At 45.0% G+C, this 25,120-nt stretch overlaps 1 protein-coding gene across 13 annotated transcripts in view; it reads right to left on the bottom strand.

The window, feature by feature from the left end:
- Positions 1 to 25,120, bottom strand: part of EIF4G3 (eukaryotic translation initiation factor 4 gamma 3) — a 466,091-nt gene that overhangs the window by 182,935 nt on the left and 258,036 nt on the right. For all 13 annotated transcript variants that reach the window (XM_039509520.1, XM_039509526.1, XM_039509519.1 and 10 more), the window contains 2 exons: positions 12,471 to 12,583; positions 7,968 to 8,090 (listed from right to left, as the gene is read on the bottom strand). In XM_039509520.1, coding sequence (XP_039365454.1) covers positions 7,968 to 8,090; positions 12,471 to 12,583 — 236 coding nt within the window. The remainder of the gene's footprint in view (positions 1 to 7,967; positions 8,091 to 12,470; positions 12,584 to 25,120) is intronic.

The raw sequence follows: 25,120 nt of genomic DNA on the forward strand, positions 1-25,120 counted from the left end.
ATTAGCCAGGATGGGTAAGGAATGGAGTCCCTAGCCTCTGTTTGTCAGAGGATGGAGATGGATGGCAGGAGAGAGATCACTTGATCATTGCCTGTTAAGTTCACTCCCTCTGGGCCACCTGGCATTGGCCACTGTCGGTAGACAAATACTGGGCTAGATGGACCTTTTTGGGCTCAGGACTAATTTGTAAATGTTCATGGCCTGTTACGATCCAATAAATAGCCAGGGGGTGGAGGCCCTGGAGTGGTTTTGGTTGCGTCCTGTCCCTCAGGTTAGGTCCTGCCCCTCTAACTGGCCAAATTTGTGAGAATGGAGGTGTGACCTGGTTCATGAGGTTGCAATGCCACTCACTCAAATTTGGCCTACCCAGCCTGAGTGGTGCTGGGACCTCAGAGATTGCAGTGCCTGGAGCAGCCACCATACTGTATTATGCCTGGTATTGCCTCCCTTACTTATGTGCTTATGTTGGCGGCAGCGCTGCCTTCAGAGCTGGACGGTCAGAGAAAAGAAAGGGCTTGAAAGCGCTGAAGGCAGCAACAGTGCAGAAGGGTGGCAATACCATGCCTTCTGCAGGGCTCTGCCCCCTACCATTTTTTTTGTCATTTTTTCACAACTCCCTACTGTTCCTCCGCCCCTCCCCCCGAAACTTTGTGCCTTGGGCAGCTGCCCCGCTTACTGTACCCTGGTTACAGCCCTGCTGCCACACAACTCTTTGAAACATTCTGGAGACCCAATGTTGGGTCCTGACTTGTGGGTTAAGAAACCCTCATCTAGACAACTCCTTATACCATGCTTTCAATAAATCTATTTAGGGGAAGACCTATTTTTAGATAACATGCAATTAGTAAAGCTGATTCCCTGTGTCTAGCAGGAGCTGATTCAATGCAGCAAAGTGACCTGACAGTATAAGATAATAACCTATGCGCTACAGTGCCTCTTTCCAGAATCCATGGTCCATGCAACTCATTAGCTGGGTCACACTTCCTGGTGAAGCAACATAATCAACAAAGCAGCATCAGCATCTCTTAGACAACAAGAAGTGAAATAATCACTGACAGTATCAGCATCTCTTTGTTTGTTCTATAGGAATACCATTACAAAACATACTTGTGTGCATATTGTGTCGTCTGTCCCCCCTCCCCACCCCTTTCCCATTAGTTCCAAAGCTATTTAGCTGGTGTCTACAGTATTCCTGCAAAACTATGAGCTACAGGAAAAGATCCTACATGCAGAATGCTCTGAGGACCAGACCACCAGGTCCAGCAAAACCTTTAAGCCACTTTCCTGCTCCTCTAATCCTGAGGCTGACGGGGAGAAGAACTGGCCCCCAGTTTAACTTAGAATAGGCTATCGGCACTCTGAACTGTGTTAGTTAGAACAGTCTCCATGGAAATGCTCAGTTGGTTGGAGCACGGAATGCTCTGCCCCTTTTCCCCTCCTACTCGGAATGTCTCCTACACTTGGGCCTGGTCTACACTAGGGGGCAGGGTCGATGTAAGATACGCAACTTCAGCCATGGGAATAGCATAGCTGAAGTCGAAGTATCTTATTTCGACTTACCTTCCGTCCTCACGGTGCGGGATCGACGGCCGCGGCTCCCCCTGTTGACTCCACTACCGCCACTCACCCTGGTGGAGTTCCGGAGTCGACGGGAGCGCGTTCGGGGATCGATATATCGTGCTAGATGAGACGCGATATATCGATCCCCGATAAACTGATCGCTACCTGCCGATCCAACGGGTAGTCTCGACATACATTTTGTGAGGTGTGTGGAAAAAATGAAGATAGTATAGTCCCAGCTACCATGGCTTTATGCCACTAGAGGATTTTCTTAAATCAGGAGAATTGTCAATTGCTCTCTTAGAGCAGTTTTCTTCCCTTTTGTACCACCAAAAGACAGAGTTTGGGGCCATGATCACATTTTATTTCAACATTACTGCTCCAAATTGCAAGTTTATTGATACATTTAATCCTGTGACCTCAGTACCCCACCCAAAAATTAATGTGTTAAAATGGAGCCTGGGATGGACATCATGACAGTCCCACTTACAGATGAATGTGTTCAAATGGAGCATGGGATGGGAAGTATGAGAGCCAGCTTATACTTTTATCTCAGCCTAACTAAACAAACAAACTTTTTTTAGCATTTATTTCTCCTGAAGTCAGGATATTTTCCAGCAATTTAACTCCATTTAAAACCCCATGTTAAAGGCCATTTCCTTGCACTGTTCCAGATCTGTGTGACCTAGCATGTTAATTTTATGCTTCTCCCACATCCTGAAATTCTTGAAGGAAAATGCTGGAAGAAGGGGAAAAAGGAAAATTTCAGCCAGTCCTCATTTAGCCGTTTCAAAGGTCGCTGAAGTCATGGGAGTCTTACGGCTCCCCCCTCCCACAGAACTTTGTCAATTTTAAAAAACCCTCAAAAAAAGGAAAACCTCATTCTTGTCCCCTCTCCAACCTTCTAAATAAATGCAAATTTAGCAGTGCTTGGTTTAATGGGCCCCGCTTGCACTTCCTGATAGAAAGAAGGATCTAGGATGACATGGGGAGAAGCAGCAGCAACACAGACAGTTGCTACTAAGAGTCCAATAGTTGCTGCAGTGAAGATAATTCTCCCTGCTTGCCTGATCTGAAAAACTAACAAGGTGGGTGGGTGGAACACTGAGTCCTAGCAGCTGGGGGGGATATTGGGGACAGCCAGTGCAAGTTCCAAAAAGAGAGGGAAGAGAAGGAACAGATGCTGACAGACTGCCAGCTCCTACGCGGGGAACTTGTTCGAAAGATTTCTTTCCAATCCCACTAACCTCCAGCTGGAGGGAGGGAGATGAGCTGAATATGCCTACAGTGTGGATGAGCAATAAGTTGGCCAGCCAAGGAGCACGCCGGTAAGCAGGGAGAGATTGAGAGGCTGCGGCTGCTGCTTCTGACAGCACAGAGAAATTGAAAACTTGGTCCCCTGACAGAGAGATGGTCAGGCTATGCCTCTGGTCTATTCCCTAAACTGGAACCAGCACTAAAAAGAGAATCAGCTTTTCTTCCCAGCATTGATGTTAGCAGGAGAGCAGGGAGGCATCTCCTCCATATGCTTCAGAGCTGTATGCTGCACATGTGCAAGAGAGCAAGTGAAGGGAAAGTCGTCATTTTTCAACAGTATAAAGGATATACCTCCAGCCATGGCAGTTCATTACAATACGGACTTCAAATACATGTCAGGGCTACTGGGATTTTTTGGTCTAACAAAAAGAGCAGGAGTACTTGTGGCACCTTAGAGACTAACAAATTTATTTGGGCATAAGCTTTCGTGGGCTAAAACCCACTTCATTGGATGCATGCATTGGAAAATACAGTAGGAAGATATATATACACAGAGAACATGAAAAAAATGGGTGTTGCCATACCAACTCTAACGAGACTAATCAATTAAGGTGGGCTATTATTAGCAGGAGGAAACAAACCCCAACAACTTGTAGTCTTGTTACAGTTAGTATGGCAACATCCATTTTTTCATGTTCTCTGTGTATATATATCTTCCTACTGTATTTTCCACTACATGCATCTGATGAAGTAGGTTTTAGCCCACGAAAGCTTATGCTCAAATGAATTTGTTAGTCTCTAAGGTGCCACAAGTACTCCTGTTCTTTTTGCAGATACTAACACAGCTACCACTCTGAAATTTGGTCTAACAATTCTCTTCTGGCCCTGATTTGAGGCTGCATAGAGCAAGCCCTGGACATCAGATCAATGTCATTTTCACTCCCTGGCAGTGGGTTATTCACATGAAATCGAGGTAGGGAGAATCAAGTGGGTAGAACAATTGGAAGCTGGACAGCTGACTTTTTACTGAGGAAATCAAGAGAGCTGTGAGAAGGGTCCATTTAGGATATTTATTCTTTTTCCTTGGTTAACAACAAAGTGTAATTTTAAGGTTGAGAATATATGCACATAGGAGTCGGAAAATTCTTATGTAAAGATTCCCACAGGAAAGTTAACTTGTTCACACTGCAAGATCATATTAAAGCATATAGCTGACAGCACAAATTAATTCAGTATAAATGTGCCATATGGATTTTTCTCTCCTTTATAGTGCTTCAGTGGAATAGTCACATTTTTATATTAAAAATACAAGATTCTCCTGTATTGAGTAGAATCATAGAACCACAGGGTTAGAAGGGACTGCAAGGGTCATCTAGTCTAACCCCCTGCCAAGATAAAGGATTTGTTATGTCTAAACCATCCAAGGCAGGTAGCTATCCAGCCTCCATTTGAAAGCCTCTAGTGAAGGAGCTTCCAAAATTGTCCTAGGCAGTCTGTTCCAATCTCCTACTGTTCTTACAGTTAGGAAGTTTAGTCTAAATCTGTTATGTTGTAGTTAGCACCCATTACCTCTTATCCTGCACTCTGTGGCAAGATAGAACAATTTTTCTCCATCTTTTTTATGGCAGTCTTTCAAGTATTTGAAGACCACTATCATGTTCCCCCTCAATCTCTTCTTTTCCAAATTAAACAAACCCAGTTCCTTCAGCCTTTGCTCATATGGCTTACATTCCATCCTTTTGATCATCTCTGTCGCTCACCTCTGGATCCTTTCCAGTTTCTATACATCCTTTCGATGCACTGGTGACCAAAACTGAACACAGTACTCCAGGTGAGGCTTAACCAGCACCGAGTAGAGCAGTATTATCACCACCCATGGCTTAAAAGCAATGCCTCTGTCAATGCATCTGTGACACTCTATACCTTGGGGGAGCGCCCTATAAACCCCATATTCATCATTTATATAAAACTGTAATATTTCAAATAAAGCATGACATGTGAGGTATCATGGGAAAGGTTATGATCTGCTAAATGCTGTTGTTCTATCTAAATATGTATAATCATTGTTGCGTATGAAATTATGAGATTGTGTTTTATGGCGGTCACTAAAATATGCTGTGAGCTGAGGAATTGCCCAGATATTAGATCCCCAGAGACAAGAATGAGGAAGCTAACCAATGCGTGGGCAGGTAATCCACAGCCATTTTCCAGCAAGGGAGTTACAATTCAGTGACTCACTTGCATAAGGCCACATCAGAGGAATTGCTCAGGCTTGCCTGGTGACTCAGCAATGCCCACCAGATATGCCTGGACTTATGTTCTCCAAGCACAAGGAATAAGGGCATAAAACAGAACACAGTGGCCCCATGCTTCGCCTTTTCTCTCCCCTCTCACCTTCACTGCAAGCAACAAGAACACTCAGAAGACTGAAGACTCCAACAGAGGAGACTGGCCCAGGTTTCAAGGGTGAAACCTGAGCATTATGAACTGTAACATCTGAGAAACGGCTAAGAAAACCGCTTGACCAACATACTGCCTAGTGTCTTACAGATTTAAGATTTAGATTATGTGTTTGTTTTCTTTGATAACTAACTCTGACTTTTTGCCTATCACTTATAATCACTTAAATCTACCTTTTTGTAATCTATGCACTTATTTTATGTTTATCCTTACCAGTGAGTTTGATTGAAGTGCTTGGTAAATGTGCTCAGGTTACAAAGGCTGGTGTATGTCCACTTTCTATTGATGAAGTGGTGAACCAATTAATAAACTTGTGTTGCTCAAGAAAGGGTTTTGAGCAGTGCAAGACAGTATATTCCTAAAGTACAAAGCTCGGAGCGGGGGAGATTTGGCTGGTGCCTCTCTCTCTGGGATTCATGAGTGGCTCGGGGATCATTCATGCAATCTAGGTGGGTGTGGGGCTCCACATGTGGTTGCACTGAGTAGCAACAGCAACTAGAGGGGTTTGCTGCTTGCCACCAGTAAGGCATTGAGACAGACTACCCAGAATAGTGAGAAAAGGAGGCACAGCAGTCCCACAGTCCCAGGTTGCACCCGAGGATCCTGTCACAGCATCCTAAAATTGCATTTGCTTTTTTTGCAACAACATGCCATTGCTGACTCATGTTGAGGTTGTGATCCACCACAACTCCCAGATCCTTCTCAGCAGTGCTGCTGCCAAGCCAGTTATCTCCCATTCTGTATTTATGCATTTGGTTTTTCTTCCCTAAGTGTAGCACCTTACATTTGTCTTTGTTGAATTTAATTTTGTTGTCTATAACTAGGGCCCTACCAAATTCACACTCCATTTTGGTCAATTTCATGGTCATAGGATTTTAAAAATTGTAAATTTAATGATTTCAGATATTTAAATCTGAAATTTCATGGTGTTGAAACTGTAGGTGTCCTAACCCAAAAGGGGATGGGGGCGGAAAAGGATGTCACAATGTTACTGTGGGGGGGGGGTCTTAGTATTGCCACCCTTACTTCTGCACTGCTGCTGGCAGCGGCGCTGCCTTCAGAGCTGGGCTGGTGGAGAGCAGCAGCTGCTGGCTGGAAGCCCAGCTCTGAAGGCAGCGCCGCTACCAGCAGCAGCACAGAAATAAGGATGGCATGGTATGGTATGGCCTTACTTCTGCCCTGCTACTGGTGGGGTGCTGCCTTCAGAGCTGGGCACCTGGCTAAGAGCCGCCACCCTCTGGCCACCCAGTGCTGAAGACACTGCAGAAGTAAGGGCGGCAATACCATGACCCCCCTAAAATAACTTTCCAACCTTCCTCCCCCACAACTCCCTTTTGGGTCAGGACCCCCAGTTTGAGAAACGCTGGTCTCCCCTGTGAAATCTGTATAGTACAGGGTAAAAGTATACAAAAGACCAGATTTCATGGTCTGTGATGTGTTTTTCATGGCCAAGAATTTGGTAGGGCTCTATCTATAACCCAATTCTCCAACCCCCCGCCTCCTGCCCCCCCCCCCCCCGTCCCACAACTTTGTGCATCTGCAAATTTGATCAGTATGCTCTCTATTCCTACATCCAGGTCATTAATAAAGATGTTAAACAATACCAAATCCAGAACAGATCCCTGTGGAATCTCCCTCCAATATGACATCATACCATGAATAGTTACTCTTTGTTTGTGGTTGTTTAACCAATTATATATCCACTTAATGGTAGTTCTGCCAAGCCTGCATTTCTCCAGTTTATTTATCAAAATGTCATGTGGGACTGTGTCAAAAGCCTTGCTGAAGTCCAAGTATATTATGTCCACCGCATTCCCCCTATCCACCAAACCAGTTACTCTGTCAAAGAAGGAAATCATCTGTTTTGACATGATTTGTTCTTGGTAAATCCATATTCGCTGCTAGAGCTTACCCCTTAATCCTCCAGGTATTCACAAATTGAATGTTTTATATATTCTTCTAGTAGCTTTCCAGATATCAAAGTCAGGCTGACTGGTCTATAGTTTCCCAGCTCCTCCTGTTTCCCCTTTTTAAAGATGGGCACTATATTAGCCCTTCTCCAGTCTTCCGGGACCTCTCCTGTTATCCATCAGTTTGCAAATATTGTTACCAGTGGCACAGAGATTTCTTCAGCTAATCCCTTCAGTATCATCTGGTGAATAGCATCAGGCCCCGCTGATTGAATTCATTCAAATTGGTCAGAAGATCTCTGACGTGTCCTTTACTTATCCCGATCTGCATCCTTTCCCCTATATTGTCTATGGTAAATTCACTAGTCATCCAGTTGCATGTTATTCTTTGTGAAAAGACTGACGCAAAGTTGGCATTGAGCAGGTCTGCCTTCCAACCGTCTTCCATTATCAGCTCACCTTCTCCACTCTGTCCTTGATCTTTCTTTTAGAAACAAAGCAGTTACTGTAACAATGCTTAAAACAGCTCCTGACAATGCCATGCAAAAGCTGGTTAGGAAGTCTGTAACAGCAACTATTCTCTGAATATGGGCTTGTCAAAAAATTACCAAAAACTGGCTAATAATAACCCTTAAATGGCCTATTTATGAAAGGACCATTTAGATACCCGAGGTGATGATGCACCTAGTGTGAATGGAAAACACAGAAAGTGGCTATAGCAAAGTTCAGCAGACATTAATGACAAAAGGCTGACATTACCAGAGCTCATCATCTTATTACCTGAGGAGGGGTAGGCGTGGGGGTGGGTCTCACAATGGGAGGTGTAGGATTCCTGCTGCCTCCTCCAGACATTATTTCTTCTGTTATATCCTTGCCCCCCTGGTTTGGATCCCGGATTCGGATCTACAGAATTGAATAGAGAAATACTTCAAATGGGTATTCTCATTAGACACCATGCTAGGGAGTATACAGAGAAGGAAAGCATGCACAAGTAATATATTTCCCATTACACTAAGTATTAAATACAGTGTATTATCTGTCAGTCTATGCCACACAAATCAGACCTATAATTGCAAACTGACATGGCTCTGATTTAAGATGGCATTCTGTGGGCACAAAGAAATGAAGCTTATTTGAATAACTGTCAACAAGATGATAAGGCACTCATCAATCATCACAATCAGGTCTAAATGTGAGCATCTCTTCAAAATCTTTCCCAAATCCAGAGGAATAGTGGAACAATTAAGAAAAGAAATCAATCCATGATGGTGCATGACCCTTTAACTAAGGGTATAGTTATTCCTACTCTGGATTAAATTTACCAGACACTTACTAGCCATAGGACTAAACATGATAGCCAGAGGTTGATACAAAAGAAAAAGGCAAAGGTCCATGGGAACACTCTGATAAGAAACCTAGTAACCCCTTAGGTCCCTATCACTACAGTATCTGAATACCTCATAACCTTTAATGGATTTAGCCTCACAACACCTCTGTGAAGGAGGAAGTGTATTATTCTTATTTTACAGATAGGCAACTGAGGCACAGAGAGGCTAAGTGAGTTTCCCAAGGCCACACAAAAAATTTGTGGCAGGACTGGGAATCCTTTTTTTACTTCTTGGCAACTTGTCAATAAAATCAATCTAAACTCTATGCCAGAGCCTGAGCCTCTGTTGGTGCATCATGAGTTCCTACTAAAACTAATAGCTCCAAGGTGGTAGCTAAGAATTTTTTTAATGAGGTGGTGTGTAGGTATGGTACCCCTGAAATAACAGATTCTGATAATGGGGTGGGGGGGGCCTTGTGGGAGAGGTTTATACATCAATGTTACAAGCTTTAGGAATCAAAGAAAAATTTCATACATCATACCGACCCCAATCCTCAGGTCAGGTGGAGCGCATGAACTGCACCCAGGGCCAGCTTTAGGAAGTGCGGGGCCCGATTCAAATGGTTTCAACAGTGGGTCCTTCACTCGCTCTGGATCTTTGGCAGCACTGAAGGACCTGCTGCCAAAATGCCGCCAAAGACCTGGAGCGCTGCCGGGGTGAGTAAAAATTAAAAAGGCGCCTAAGTTAGACGCTCTTCTTTAGGGTGCGGGGCCCGCTTAAAAAGCCGGCCCTGACCGCACCATTAAGGAAGTGCTGTGAAAGGTAGTAAACCACACCGGAAAAGATTGGCCAGACAAGCTGCCTTTAATTCTGGCAGCTATCCGCAGCAGCAACAGACTAAAAACCAAAATCCAGCCTTTTCAAATCATATATTATAGAATCATAGAATCATAGAAATCAAGATCAGAAGGGACCATTATGATCATCTAGTCTGACCTCCTGCAAGATGCAGGCCACATAAGCCGATCCACCCACTCCTTAGCAAGTGACCCCTGCCCCATGCTTCGGAGGAAGGCGAAAAACCTCCAGGGCCATTGCCAATCTTCCCTGGAGGAAAATTCCTTCCCGACCCCAAATATGGCGGTCAGCTGAACCCCGAGCATGCGGGCAAGACTCTCCAGCCAAACCCTCTGGAAAAGGTTATATCATACCAGGCACATAATTGACCTATTGACTAAGCCCGTTATCCTATCATACCATCCCCTCCATAAACTTATCTAGCTTAATCTTAAAGTCATGGAGGTCCTTCGCCCCCACTGTTTCCCTCGGTAGACTGTTCCAGTATTGCACTCCCCTGATGGTTAGAAACCTTCGTCTAATTTCAAGCCTGAATTTCCTGACTGACAGTTTATATCCGTTCGTCCTCGTGTCCACATTAGCACTGAATATATTAATTCTCATAGTACAATTATAAAATCCTGCTCCTACAGCATTGCCAGCAGATCGAGGGAAGTGATTATTCCCCTCTATTTGGCACTGGTGAGGCCACATCTGGAGTACTGTGTCCAATTTTGTCCCCCTCCCCGAAAGGATGTGGACAAATTGGAGAGAGTCCAGCGAAAGGCAATGAAAATTATTAGGGGGCTGGAGCACATGACCTATGGAGGAGAGGCTGAGGGAACTGGACTTGTTTAGTCTGCAGAAGAGAAGAGTGAGGGGGGGGATTTGATAGCAGCCTTCAACTACCTGAAGGGGGGTTCCAAAGAGGCTGGAGCTCGGCTGTTCTCAGTGGTGGCAGATGACAGAACAAGGAGCAATGGTCTGAAGTTGCAGTGGGGGAGGTCTAGATTAGATATTAGGAAACACTATTTCACTAGGAGGGTGGTGAAGCACTGGGATGGGTTCCCTAGGAAGGTGGCGGAATCTCCATCCTTAGAGGTTTTTAAGGCCTGGCTTGACAAAGCCCTGGCTGGGATTATTTAGTTGGGGTTGGTCCTGCTTTGAGCAGGGGGTGGACTAGATACCTCCTGAGGTCTCTTCCAACCCTAATCTTCTACGATTCTTCTACATGTTCCCTCCCTGTGTCCCCCTATAAGAGGATGAGAAAGCAAACAAGTGGTGAAGTCACATGGTTTAATGCACTACCAGAAGGTGCTCAGATACTTTGATGAGCATTATGAGAATCTATATAGAATGTAATAGGCTAATGGTGTCCAGAAGAACTTTTTGACTTTGCACTATGAGCTTTAGTATTGTGTTAGATTTTACTTCAAACTCAGGTTTAAAGAATATACTGAATACATGTACGCTTGTCAGGATCACTGGACTAGATAAGTTTTCTAATCTTGTTATTTTTATGGTCTGAGAAAATGGAAAACACCTCCCTTGTCATACTTTTCTCTATTGACTCTACAGCAACCAGGAGGTGATAATCTGCACATTTTTTTCCAGACAACGAATCAGGAGCAGAAAAAATACATTTTCCTTGTATAGATGCTTGTAGAATTACTGGGTCATATCTCATGTTCAACCAGTCATCTTGTATTTATATCATTGCTGATTCTTTTAGTTCTTCCTTTAATTTTTCCTTTATTTCTTCAATTGCAGCATTTAGTAGTGTAAGCCTGTGAGTTTAATTCTGTCTAGAAGAGTATATCTAGGAAGAAGGGCTTTAATCATTTTTAAAAACTTCTCATTTTCTACTACAGTAGAACCTCAGAATCATGAATACCTCAGGGATGGAGTTTGTTCGTAACTCTGAAATGTTTGTAACCCTGAACAAAATGTTATGATTGTTCTTTCAAAAGTTTACAACTGAATGTTGACTTAATACAGCTTTTAAATTTTACTATGCTGCTTTTAACCACCTTAGTGCAAATGAAACAAGCACAGAAACAGTATCCTTATCTTGTCTTTTTTTAAAAAAGATCCCTTTTTTTTTTTTAGCAGTTTACATTTAACACAGTACTGTGCTGTACAATATTTGCATGTGTGTGTCTCTCTGTCTGTCTGTCTGCTTGCTCACTTCTGGTTCCAAATGAGGTGTGTGGTTGACCGGTCAGTTTGCAACTCTGATGCTCGTGACTCTGAGGTTCTACTGTACATTGAATATAATTTTATTAGCATACAAGACTGCAACTTTCTTATCAAGTTTAAGTCTTTGCATTTGAATTGGTTTTATGGCGTAACTACTGATTTATCTGTGATATTTTTTGGATGTTAAAAATGAACAGACTGTTCTTAAAGCTGATGGTGAAGAGTTGCTAGAAGGCCTGGAAAAGGGACTTAGTATCACAGCTATGTGTTGATGACAAGGGTACAAAAAATGTCTTGCTTGCAGTACCACCCAGTTAAATGTTCTGCTTTTCCATTTCAATAGACAAAGTTTCATCCAATGTCACAGTTGATCTTAAGAAATCAAAAGAAACAGATATCCTGTACTTTGAGATGTAGGAAATCCTTCCTATCTTGCTAACAACTCTCAACAATGTTTATATTTTCCTTTAAGAGAATTCTGTCTTCAGTACTTCAGTCCATTCAATCACTTGTCCCCTACCATTTCTTCAATTTTAGACATGTTGAGCTAGATAAATTGATACCATGTTTGGTAATCACTAAGCATTAATTTCTCAATTGAAGTATCAATAAGCAGCTTTCACATTTACTATAGTTAGAATAAGAAACCACCACCCAGTAAATTCAACACTGTGAAGACTGAAAAATAAGATGAGCTAGCCAGCTTTATACACAACTGTTATTGGATGCCCTGCCATCATCAGAAGTTCTAGACTAACAAGGAGCTAAAAGGGAGGGGAAAAACCTACAGAAGGGTTAGGGAGTAACAATCTGAGTTTAATATTGAATTTTATATCATTGTGTCCCCTTCAATGTCCCGGCCTTGCTATATCAGACTTAGGAGATCCATAAAGAAAGTACCAAAAGAGTAGGTTCTTACTGTTTTTTTCTCTCTTTTAGCTGGTGGAGGCTGCTGCTGCTGCTGCTGCTGCTGCGTAGGCACTATGATGGGTGCTGACTGATACACTGGCTGACTTGGGTAGAACGGTGTTCCTAGGAAATCACAACAAGATAGAAACACATATTCAGTTCATTTGTAAATGAAGTAAAATGAAGATCAGAGTGACAGCCCTCTGATCATCCCTCAAGTCCTTTGAGAAATCCCAGTTTCAATCTCCATTTTCTAAGTAGCCTGTGTGCAGTTTCTTCTGCACTTCTGTCAAATCAGAATATGACATCATAACATAACAAGTGATAGAGAGAGTCACTATTCCACTTTTTTCATGTGACTGGGGAAATGGCCAAATGCATCAACTTTCTAGAGGCACTGAAAATACTACTGAAATCAGCCAACACTAACAAGAAAGGAAAATCTGCCCTTCCTTGCATTTTACTGAGCTGCGAGACCCGTGAGGACTATTTCAAGCACTGAAAAAAATCTACATAGAATTTACAAGAAACAAGACTGGACTCTTAACCAGTGTAGAGAAAGCCATAACCAAACTATTCCCTGGAAGAGAATCAGCAGAAAAACAAAAAATTAAAGCTACACCAGGTATTGTCCAAGTTACTGTATCAGAATTAGAGAGTCATTGCCACATTTATTTTCTTTATTTCTCCTGCAATGATGATTTTAGAAATATAAACTGAAATTGTCTCCCTTATGATCAGTCCTTTCCTACTGCCCAATTCATTCAGAGATAACACAATGACATCACCATAAACTTTTGGGATGAGTGTGCTACGATAAATGTAAGTCACTATCACAACATCATGAGATCAAACTAGCTAGAGACAATAAAGGGTAACAAGAAAACATTTGACAAATACATTAAAAGCAAGAGGAAGACCAAGGACAGGGTAGGCCTGTTACTCAATGAGGGGAGGAAAAACAACAACAAAAAATGGGGACATGGCAGAGGTGCTTAATGACTTCTTTGTTTCGGTTTTCACTAAGAAGATTGGCAGTGATTTGACATCTAACATAGTGAACACTAATGAAAATGAGGTAGGATCAGAAAAGGCTAAATTAGGGAAAGAACAAGTTTAAAAATTACTTAGACCAATTAGATGTCTTCAAGTCACCAAGGCCTGAAGAGCATCCTAGAATACTCAAGAAGCTAACTGAGGAGAAATCTAAGCCATTAGCGATTATCTTTGAAAAGTCATGGAAGATGGGAGAGATTCCAGAAGATTGGAAAAGGGCAAATATTGTGCCAATCCTTAAAAAGGGAAATAAGGACAACCCGGGGAATTGCAGACCAGTCACTTTAACTTCTGTACAGGGAAAGATAATGGAGCAAATAATTAAGCTATCAATTTGCAAACATCTAGAAGATAACAAGGTGATAAGTAACAGTCAGCATGGATTTGTCAAGAACAAATCATGTCAAACCAACCTGATAGCTTTCTTTGACAGTGTAACAAGTCTTGTGGATAAGGGGGAAGCGGTAGATGTATATCTTGACTTTAGTAAAGTTTTTGACACTATTTCGTGTGACCGTCTCATAAACAAACTAGGCAAATGCAACCTAGATGGAGCTACTATAAGGTAGGTGCAAAACTGCTTAGAAAACCATTTCCAGGGAGTAGTTATCAGTGGTTCACAGTCATGCTGGAAGGACATAATGAGTGGGGTCCTGCAGGAATCAGTTCTGGGTCCAGTTCTGTTCAATATCTTCATCAATTATTTAGATAATTGTATAGAGAGTACACTTATAAAGTTTGTGGATGATACCAAACTGGGAGGGGTCACAAGTGCTTTGGAGGATAGGATTAAAATTCAAAATGTCTCGACAAACTGGAGAAATGGTCTGAAGTAAATAGGATGAAATTCAATAAGGACAAATGCAAAGTACTTCATTTAGGAAGGAACAATCAGTTGCACACATAGAAAATGGGAAATGACTGCCTAGGAAGGAATATTGCAGAAAGGGATCTGGGGGTCATAGTGGACCCCAAGCTAAATATCAGTCAACAGTGTAACGCTTTTGCAAAAAAAGCGAACATCATTCTAGGATGTATTAGGAGGTGTGTTGTAAGCAAGACACAAGAAGTAATTCTTCCACTCTACTCTGTGCTGATTAGGCCTCAACTGGAGTATTGTGTCTAGTTATGGGCGCCACATTTTAGGAAGGATGTGGATAAATTGGAGAGAGTCCAGAGAAGAGCAACAAAAATGATTAACAGTCTAGAAAACATGAGCTATGAGGGAAGATTGAAAAAATTGGGTTTGTTTAGTCTGGAAAAGAGAAGACTGAGGGGGGGACATGATAACATTTTTAAGTACGTAAAAGGTTGTTACAAGGATGAGGGAGAAAAATTGTTTTTCTTAACCTCTGAGGATAGGACAAGAAGCAATGGGCTTAAATTGCAACAAGGGAGGTTTAGATTGGACATTAGGAAAATCTTCCTAACTGTCAGAGTTCTTAAGGATCAGAATAAATTGCCTAGGAAGGTTGTGGAACTTCCATCATTAGAGCTTTTTAAGAGCAGGTTAGACAAACACCTGTCAGGAATGGTCTAGGGGGATGGTCTGCAATGAGTGTGGGGGACTGGACTAGATGACCTCTCAAGGTCCCTTCCAGTTCTATGATTAACGGTTGCTGAACAAACAAAAAAAAAGTCCAGACCTTGGTTCATGATATGATAACTGAAGTGAGAACTTATTTTCAATTAGAGTTCATTTCCTTTAAAGTGAGTCAGCATTTGTTAAAACTACACTATTTTGGGATCCTAAGCAATTTTAATAATTAGTATAACCACCAAACTTTTCAGTCCACTTCTGAAGTTCAGAAATACTAAATGAAAATATTAAAAGCTAGACGTGCATAAGAACATAAGAACGGCCGTACCGGGTCAGACCAAAGGTCCATCTAGTCCAGTATCCTGTCTACTGACAGTGGCTAATGCCAGGTACCCCAGAGGGAGCGAACCTAACAGGCAATGATCAAGTGATCTCTCTCCTGCCATCCATCTCCATCCTCTGACAAACAGAGGCTAGGGACACCATTCCTTACCCATCCTGGCTAAAAGACGGTTACTCACCTTTGTAACTGTTGTTCTTTGAGATGTGTTGCTCATATCCATTCCAATTAGGTGTGTGCGCGCCGCGTGCACGTTCATCGGAAGATTTTTACCCTAGCAACACTCGGTGGGTCGGCTGGGTGCCCCCTGGAGTGGCGCCACCATGGCGCCGGATATATACCCCTGCCGACCCATCCGCCTCTCAGTTCCTTCTTGCCTGCTACTCCGACAGTGGGGAAGGAGGGCGGGTTTGGAATGGATATGAGCAACACATCTCGAAGAACAACAGTTACAAAGGTGAGTAACTGTCTTTTCTTCTTCGAGTGCTTGCTCATATCGATTCCAATTAGGTGATTCCCAAGCCTTACCTAGGCGGTGGGGTCTGAGTGAGATGTTGCAGAATGCAAAACTGCTGAGCCAAAGGCTGCATCACCTCTGGACTGTTGGACCAGTGCATAATGTGAAGCAAAGGTGTGGACCAAGGACCAGGTAGCTGCACGACATATCTCCTGAAAGGGTACGTGAGCCAGGAAGGCAGCAGAAGAAGCCTGAGCCCTGGTGGAATGTGCAGTGAGGTGGCGCGATGGAATATGGGCCAAGTCACAGGAGGTGCGGATGCATGACATCACCCAAGATGAAATCCTCTGGGAGGAGACAGGTAGGCCCTTCGTTCGGTCTACCAGTACGACGAAGAGTTGGGGAGTTACGAAAGGGCTTTGACCGCTCGATATAAAATGCGAGCACCCTACGGACATCTAGGGAGGGCAATTGTTGCTCCCTTCGTGATGAGTGTGGCTTCGGAAAGAAGACCAGAAGGAAGATATCGTGGTTGATAAGAAAGGCCGACACCACCTTAGGGAGGAAGGCCAGATGTGGTCACAACTGCACCTTGTCCTTGTGAAACACAGTATACGGTGGGTCCACCGTGAGAGCCTGAAGCTCAGAGACTCATCTGGCCGATGCAATGGCTACAAGGAAAACTGTCTTACAGGACAGGTATAGCAGCGAGCAGGTTGCCAGTGGCTCGAATGGGGCAGTCATAAAACTGGTTAGAACCAGGTTGAGGACCCAGGTTTGGGCGGAGCGGCGACTTGGAGGTATAGGCGCTCCAAGCCCTTGAGGAACCTAGAAACCATAGGGTGCGAGAATACGGAGCAGCCACTCTCCCCTGGGTGGAAGGTAGAGATGGCTGCCAAGTGTACCCTCAATGATGACACCGCCAGGCCCTGCTGTTTGAGAGACCAGAGGTAGTCCAAGATGGAATGGATCGGGACCTCGGTGGGAGTAACATTGTGCGTGTCGCACCAGCAGGAGAAACACGTCCACTTGGCCAGATATGTTAACCGAGTGGAAGGTTTCCTACCACCCAGGAGAACCTGTAGTACCGAGGCAGAGCAACGCAACTCGGATCGGTTTAGCCACGCAGCAGCCATGCTGTGAGGTGCAGGGATTGCAGGTCTGGGTGGTGAAGTCTGCCGTGATCCTGCGTTATGAGGTCTGGGCAAAGAGGCAGGGGATCGGGTTGGCTATCGACAGGTCTAGCAACATGGTGTACCAGTGCTGCCTAGGCCACGCTGGAGCGATCATGATCAGGTGCGCTCTGTCCCTGCGGAGTTTAGCAGGACCCCGTGAACCAGCGGGAATGGTGGAAAAGCGTACAGCAGACGGCTCGTCCAAGGCACCAGAAAAGCGTCCGAGATCGAGCCCAGGGAGAGGCCTTGGAATGAGCAGAACGTCCGGTACTTTCTGTTCTCGCGAGAAGCGAAGAGGTCTAAGCGGGGAAAGCCCCACTTCCAGAAAACGGAATGGATAACGTCCAGACGAATTGACCACTCGTGAGACAGGAAGGATCTGCTGAGGCGATCCGCCAGAGTGTTCCGGACCCCTGGGAGAAAGGACGCTACCAGGTCTATCAATTGGGCTACGCAGAAGTCCCAGAGCTGGATAGCTTCCTGCAAAGAGGGGAAGACCATGCTCCTCCCTGCTTGTTTATGTAATACATGGCCGTTGTGTTGTCTGTGAACACTGAGACACAACAGTCTTGTAGGTGCTGCTGAAACGCATGGGACGCAAGGTGGACTGCTCTCAGCTCTCAGACATTGATGTGCAAGGCCAGCTCTTGAGCTGAGCAAAAGCCCTGAGTGCGAAACTGACCAAGGTGAGCACCCCAGCCGAGAGAAGAGGTGTCCATCGTGAGGGACACCGAGGGGTGAGGTGGATGGAACAGCATCTGTGCACACACCAGGGAGGGCGTCGACCACCAGTCGAGGGAGCCTAAGATGCTCGGTGGGATCGAGACGATCATGTCTATGCTGTCTCTGCCCGGGTGGTACACCGAGGTGAGCCATGATTGGAGTGGGCGGAGGCGAAGCCTGGCATGTTTGGTTACGAACATGCAGGCAGCCATGTGACCCAGGAGACCTAGGCAAATGCGAGCCAAAGTTGTAGGGAAGTTCCATAGACCTTGTATAATTGTTCTCATCGGCTGAGGTAAGCAGGCTCTGGCGAGACTGGAGTCCAGGATGGCCCCCAGTGAATTCTATTCTCTGTGTGGGAACCAGAGTGGATTTCTCTATATTGATCACCAGGCCTAGACGCAAGAATAGGTCCTTGATGATGCCCACATGACTGGTAACTTGGGCCTCGGAGGTCCCTCGAATGAGCCAATCGTCTAGATACGGAATGATGACGGTTGGCCACAAACCCAAGGTACCTTCCGTATGGAGGATAAATGGCCACGTGAAAATACGCGCCCTTCCCCATGGATACCATGCGGAACTTCAGCTTTATCATGAACTTGTTGAGCTCCCACAGGTCTAGGATAGGTCTGAGACCTCCCTACGCGTTGGGGATTAGGAAATAGAGGGAGTAGAACCCCTTGCCCCTTTCGTCCTTTGGTACCTCCTCTATAGCTCCGATGGTGAGGAGCGTCCGCATCTCTTGCAAGAGGAATTGCTCGTGAGAGGGGTCCCTAAAGAGGGACGAGGACGGAGGGTGGGAGGTGGGGGACGAAATAAACTGGAGGCGGTACCCAAGATCCACCGTGCGTAGGACCCAACGATCTGAGGTTAGAAGGGACCACGCGGGGGGGAAAAGGAGAGGCGGTTGTAAAAGGGAGGGAATGGATCCTGGGTAATAACTGGTATGCCGTCCTCGGGCGTGCCTTCAAAAGGTAGGCTTTGGCCCCATTGGTGGTTTAGAGGGACCCTGATTTTGGCCCTCTTGGGGTCCTGACTGACGCCTACGACTGCCTCGGCCATGCCTGCTGGCAAAGTCCTGTCTTTGTCTAGGCGCAGGGTAAGGGCAGTGAGGCTGGGGACGGAAAGGTCGGTGCTGAGTCACCGGCGTGTGCATGCCGAGAGAGCGCATAGTGACCCTGCTGTCCTTTAGGCTTTGCAGCCTAGGGTTAGTTTTTTTCTGAGAACAGGCCTTTGCCAACGAAGGGCAAGTCCTGCATAGTATGCTGCAGCTCCGGGGGAAGGCATAAGAACATAAGAAAGACCGTACCGGGTCAGACCAAAGGTCCATCTAGCCCAGTATCTGTCTACCGACAGTGGCCAAAGCCAGGTGCCCCTGAGGGAGTGAACCTAACAGGCAATGATCAAGTGATCTCTCTCCTGCCATCCATCTCCATCCTCTGACGAACAGAGGCTAGGGACACCATTCTTACCCATCCTGGCTAATAGCCATTTATGGACTTAGCCACCATGAATTTATCCAGTCCCCTTTTAAACATTGTTATAGTCCTAGCCTTTACAACCTCCTCAGGTAAGGAGTTCCACAAGTTGACTGTGCGCTGCGTGAAGAAGAACTTCCTTTTATTTGTTTTAAACCTGCTGCCTATTAATTTTATTTGGTGACCCCAGTTCTTGTATTATGGGAATAAGTAAATAACTTTTCCTTATCCACTTTTCCTTATCCACTTTCTCAACAACTGGAGCCATGAAATGAGCCTCATGGCAACACCCGAGGCCAGAGTGCTGGCAGCGGGGTCAGCTGCATCCAACGAGGCCTGGAGGGAAGTTCTCGCCACTTTCTTCCCTTCTTCCAGGAGGGCAGCAAACTCTTGACGGGAGTCCTGAGGAACAGACTCCGTAAATCTGCCCACCACCGCCCAGGTGTTGTAATTGTAGCGGCTAAGCAGGGCTTGCTGGTTTGCTACACGGAGTTGCAGGGCCCCTACCGAGTACACCTTACGGCCCAGTATGTCCCTTCGCCTAGTCTCCTTCAATTTAGGGGCTGGTGCCTGCTGGCCATAGCGTTCCCTCTCATTGACGGACTGGATGACCAGGAAGCAGGGGGGAGAATGTACATATAGGTACTCGTACCCGCTGGAGGGTACCATGTACTTGCGTTCGACTCCCCTGCCCGTGAGCGGGATAGTGGCTGGAGACTGCCAGATGGTATCCGCATTGGCCTGGATTGTCCGAATGAATGGTAGGGCCACTCTACTGGGGGCGTCAGCCAACAGAATGTCTACAACCGTATCCTCTATCTCTGAGACTTCCTCCACTTGGAGGTTCATATTGAGTGCCACCCGTCTCAGGAGGTCCTGATGGGCCCTCAAGTCGATTGGAGGAGGGCCTGAGGAGTACGTTCCTGCCACCGCCTCATCTGGGGAGGAGGAAGAAGAAAGGCCGGGGACAAGCGGGTCCTGTGTGGGCTCATGCTCCTGGACGACCTCCTGTTCCGGTGGGATCTGGGAGCCCAGTGGCTGAACCAGGGCTTCCTCCGTACCGGTCGGAGGGGGGCGGCTAACTGTCGCCTGTGGCACCCAGTGCTCTGACGGAACAAAGCGAGATGGGATCACAGGTAGGCCTTTGGCGTCGTGGTACACCCAAGTTGTCCAGGATGACCACTGATGGGGGCCAGGGTCCTGGGCCTGAGGCTCCTGGAAGACTCTGGTGGGCACATCCGAATCACCGCCCTGTGTGTATGAACTGCCCGCGCGGGAGGACACTGATGCATGTCTGGATGGCCATGGAGGAGCTGAAAAGCCCTGGGCAGAGTCTCCCTCTCTAGCTGATTTCGCTGGACGTGGCACCAGGGATCGGTACCGGGAGGCATACTGGTACCGGGAGCGAGAACAGGACCTGTGACCGGAGCGGTGCCAGGAGGTCGACCGAGATCTCGAGGCTCGACGTCAGGAGTGGCTACGAGAGTCCCGGTGCCTGGAGCGGTGCCGGGAGCTGGAGCGGTGCTGAGTGTACCGGGCCGGAGAACGGAACTCTGACTGGTACCGAAATGGAGAACGGTGCTGGGACTGCGAGCGGCGTCGGGACCTGGATTTGCGACGGACCAAGAACGTCTGCGGGACCGTGATCGTGAACGGTGCTGCTCTGCGGTGCCAACAGAGGTTGGTCTGATCAAGGCAGGCTTGCCGATCGACTACATAACCCGCACCGGCGGTGCCGGGGGTTGAAACAGCACAGACGCTGTCATTGCAATCACTCCCTCGCCGTGGAAAGTGTCTCTGCTGTGGAGGGAATAGTGAGCTCAACCACAGCTTGTACCGGGGAGCTTGACGGCTCTTGCGTGGCTGGAGTCGACGGTGCCGTTATTGTCGGTGCCACAGCAGGTATCGGTGCCGGGCAGTCCAACTTAGTATAGTGCTCGGGCTGCAGAGCAGGCGGCTCGGACGCAGCAGGAGTCTTGTGCCTCCTCATCCTTGGGGAGAGGGATCCGTGCCGAGAGGACGTCGGTGCCGGCAACGGCCGGTGCCGAGAGGCCTTGGCGGTACTGGCGTGATCCGGTGCCGAGGGAGCGCTTCTTGAAGACTGTCCAGCGCTCGGTGCCAAGGGCGGAGGAGTAAGAGCTGCCTCCCTCAGGAGCTGCTTGAGACGAAAGTCCCGCTCCTTTTTTGTTCTCGGCTTAAAGGCCTTACAAATGCGGCACTTATCTGTTAGGTGAGATTCTCCGAGGCACTTAAGACAGGAGTCGTGGGGATCTCTTGTCGGCCTCGGCTTGTGGCAGGCCAAGCACGGTTTGAAACCCGGTGAACCGGGCATAGACCCCGGCACCAGGTGCGGGGAAGGGGATAATCCCCAAACCCCTCTGAACTATAGACATAACTATACTACAAACAAATAAAGTTAACTACAACTATATAAATCTGAACTATATATACAAGAATTAACGAGAGAACTACAAGTAGCTAGGGAAGTGGAGGTCAGCTAAGCCGCGTTCCACTGTTCCAACGACCGACACGGGCGGTAAGAAGGAACTGAGGGGCGGATGGGTCGGCAGGGGTATATATCCGGTGCCATAGCGGCGCCACTCCAGCGGGCGCCCGTCCGACCCACCGAGTGTTGCTAGGGTAAAAATCTTCTGACGAACGTGCACGCGGCGCGCGCACACCTAGTTGGAATCGATATGAGCAAGCACTCGAAGAAGAATAGCCATTTATGGACTTAACCACCATGAATTTATCCAGTCCCCTTTTAAACATTGTTATAGTCCTAGCCTTCACAATCTCCTCAGGTAAGGAGTTCCACAAGCTGACTGTGCGCTGCGTGAAGAAAAACTTCCTTTTATTTGTTTTAAACCTGCTGCCTATTCATTTCATGTGGTGACCCCTAGTTCTTGTATTATGGGAATAAGTAAGTAACATGAAAAATGCATGAAACGTTGATAACAAAGCAAATCCAGCAGATTTCAGAATTTTGTGCCACTACCTTTCAACAGTAAGATTACATAAGGCAAAATGAAAAATTAATAAAATACCAAAATGTTGAGATCTACAGATAAAAAACAACTAGATAAGAGTGAATTGAATCACCAGAGTGAATTAAAAAAAATTGATGAAATTTGGTGAAAGTTGGCACTAGAATAAAGGTCTAAAAAAACAAATTTCATGACCCTTCAAAAATTATCCCAAACGCACCAAATAGCAAATAAAACAAAACAAGACAAACACCATCACCCATCATAGTTTTTCCAACTGTAATTAAAATACCCAGAAGTGACATTTCTTGGCCTACATTAAATTACTGGCAAAAGCACCAATCCTGCAATGAGATCCATATAGATAGACCCCTGCACCTACATGAAAAGCCCCAGTGGCTTTAAAAGGGACCTATGTGGGCACAGGGATCCACCCACCTAGCTCCTATTGCAGAATATGGACCTACAAAGTAAGTAACCAGCATATGTCACAGTATGGAGCACATGGAGAGGGGTAACTAGTGGTGTTCCTCAAGGGTCAGTCCTAGGAAAACTCCTATTCAATTTATTCATAAATGATCTGGAGAAAGGGGTAAAAAGTGAGGTGGCAAAGTTTGCAGATGATACTAAACTGCTCAAGATAGTTAAGACCAAAGCAGACTGTGAAGAACTTCAAAAAGATCTCACAAAACTAACTGATTGGGCAACAAAATGGCAAATGAAATTTAATGTGGATAAATGTAAAGTAATGCACATTGGGAAAAATAACCTCAACTATACATATAACATGATGGGGGCTAATTTAGCTACAACTAATCAGGAAAAAGATCTTGGAGTCATTGTGGCTAGTCCTCTGAAGATGTCATGCAGTGTGCAGCGGCACTCAAAAAAACAAACAGGATGTTAGGAATCATTAAAAAGGGTATAGAGAATAAGACAGAGAATATCTTATTGCCCTTACATAAATCAATGGTACACCCACATTTTCAATACTGCATACACATGTGGTCTCCTCATCTCAAAAAAGATACACTGGCATCTGAAAAGGTTAAGGGAAGGGCAACTAAAATGATTAGGGGTTTGGAACGGGTCCCATATGAGGAAAGATTAAAGAGGCTAAGACTTTTCAGCTTGGAAAAGAGGAGACTAAGGGGGGATATGATAAAGGTATATTAAAAAATGAATGATCTGGAGAAAGTGAATAAGGAAAAGTTATTTACTTGTTCCCATAATATAAGAACTAGGGGCCATCAAATGAAATTAATGGCCAGCACAGTCAACTTCTGGAACTCCTTGCCTGAGGAGGTTGTGAAGGCTCGGACTATAACAGGGTTTAAAAGAGAACTGGATAAATTCATGGAGGTTAAGTCCATTAATGGCTATTAGCCAGGATGGATAAAGAATGGTGTCCCTAGCCTCTGTTTGTCAGAGGGTGGTGATAGATGGCAGGAGAGAGATCACTTGATCGTTACCTGTTAGGTCCACTCCCTCTGGGGCATCTGGCATTGGCCACTGTTGGTACACAGGATACTGGGCTGGATGGACCTTTGTTCTGACCCAGTACAGCCATTCTGTTTTATGTTAACATGCATTGTTATTTACAGGCTACCTATTCCTACAATTCACCCAAATTCAACAAGGAAGATGTTGTGAAAATGGACTGATGTTAGTAAACATATACCACTTTTTTAAAGGGACATTGTCAGCATAGTAACAACAACAACAACCCATACATAGCTAATATTTCAAATTAGATTGTTATAATAAAGGCCGAATTCTACCCTCTATGCAGAAAGAACTGTAGGGAGGTCTGGGGGGGATGAAAAGTCTGGAAATGCATCTTGCAGAAGATAGAGATTGCTTCCTCTCTGGAATGTATTTCACTGTCATTTAAAAAAGTTCATTAAAACATGTTGGTTTTGGTTCCACAAAACTATCCTTGTTACAAAATTTAGATTAATTTAATACAGTGTCCCCTTAACGCCACATCTTTTCTCATATAAATCACAATAACTATCAACATTTAATCTGTTATTACAGGTCTGTCATATTTGGAGCGTTTCCCACAAAACTCCTCTACCGTCCAAACTCTCTTCCACAAAAACCACACTCACTCTCTCCATGAGACAAACCCTTTGCTGGCCAAATAATTTGTTGCAAATAAGTTATGGAATAATTTTAGCCTTCATTCTTAGTGAATCATTCACAAACCATGCTTATTTTTGGCAAATGTATGTTGTTATGTAATTTCAGTCTTTGGGCTGTTTACAAACTGTTTTGACGATTTGCTCTTCATGGTATGTAGCTGGCCATTCAAGTCACGTGGTTTTCTTCTCTGCTCCCTGACTAAATGCCAAACTTTTTTAAATAGGAGAAAAACGAATAAAAAATGTTAACTGGATGGCTATGGATGTATTCAGTGCACAACCCAATGGAGCTTAGATCTTAATATCAATAAATAATAATTAGGGCTGTCAAGCGATTAAAAAAATTAAGCGTGATTAATCATGTGATTAATTTCATGCTGTAAAACAATAATAGAATACCATTTATTTAAACATTTTTGGATCTTTTCTACATTTTCAAATACATTGATTTCAATTACAACACAGAATACAAAGTGTACAGTGCTCACTATTTTTTATTACAAATATTTTCACTGTAAAAAACAAAAGAAATAGTATTTTTCAATTCGCCTAATACAAGTACTGTAGTGCAATCTTTTTATCATAAAAGTTGAAGTTACAAATATAGAATTATGTACCAAAAAAACCTGCATTCAAAAATAAAACAATGTAAAACTTTAGAGCCTACAAGTCCAATCAGTCCTACTTCTAAAATGATACTTAGTGATAATACTAAGTGATACTAAATTGCTCAGGATAGTTAAGACCAAAGCAG

Source organism: Mauremys reevesii, linkage group 21, assembly GCF_016161935.1.
Source record: "Mauremys reevesii isolate NIE-2019 linkage group 21, ASM1616193v1, whole genome shotgun sequence".
NCBI lineage: Eukaryota > Metazoa > Chordata > Testudines > Geoemydidae > Mauremys > Mauremys reevesii.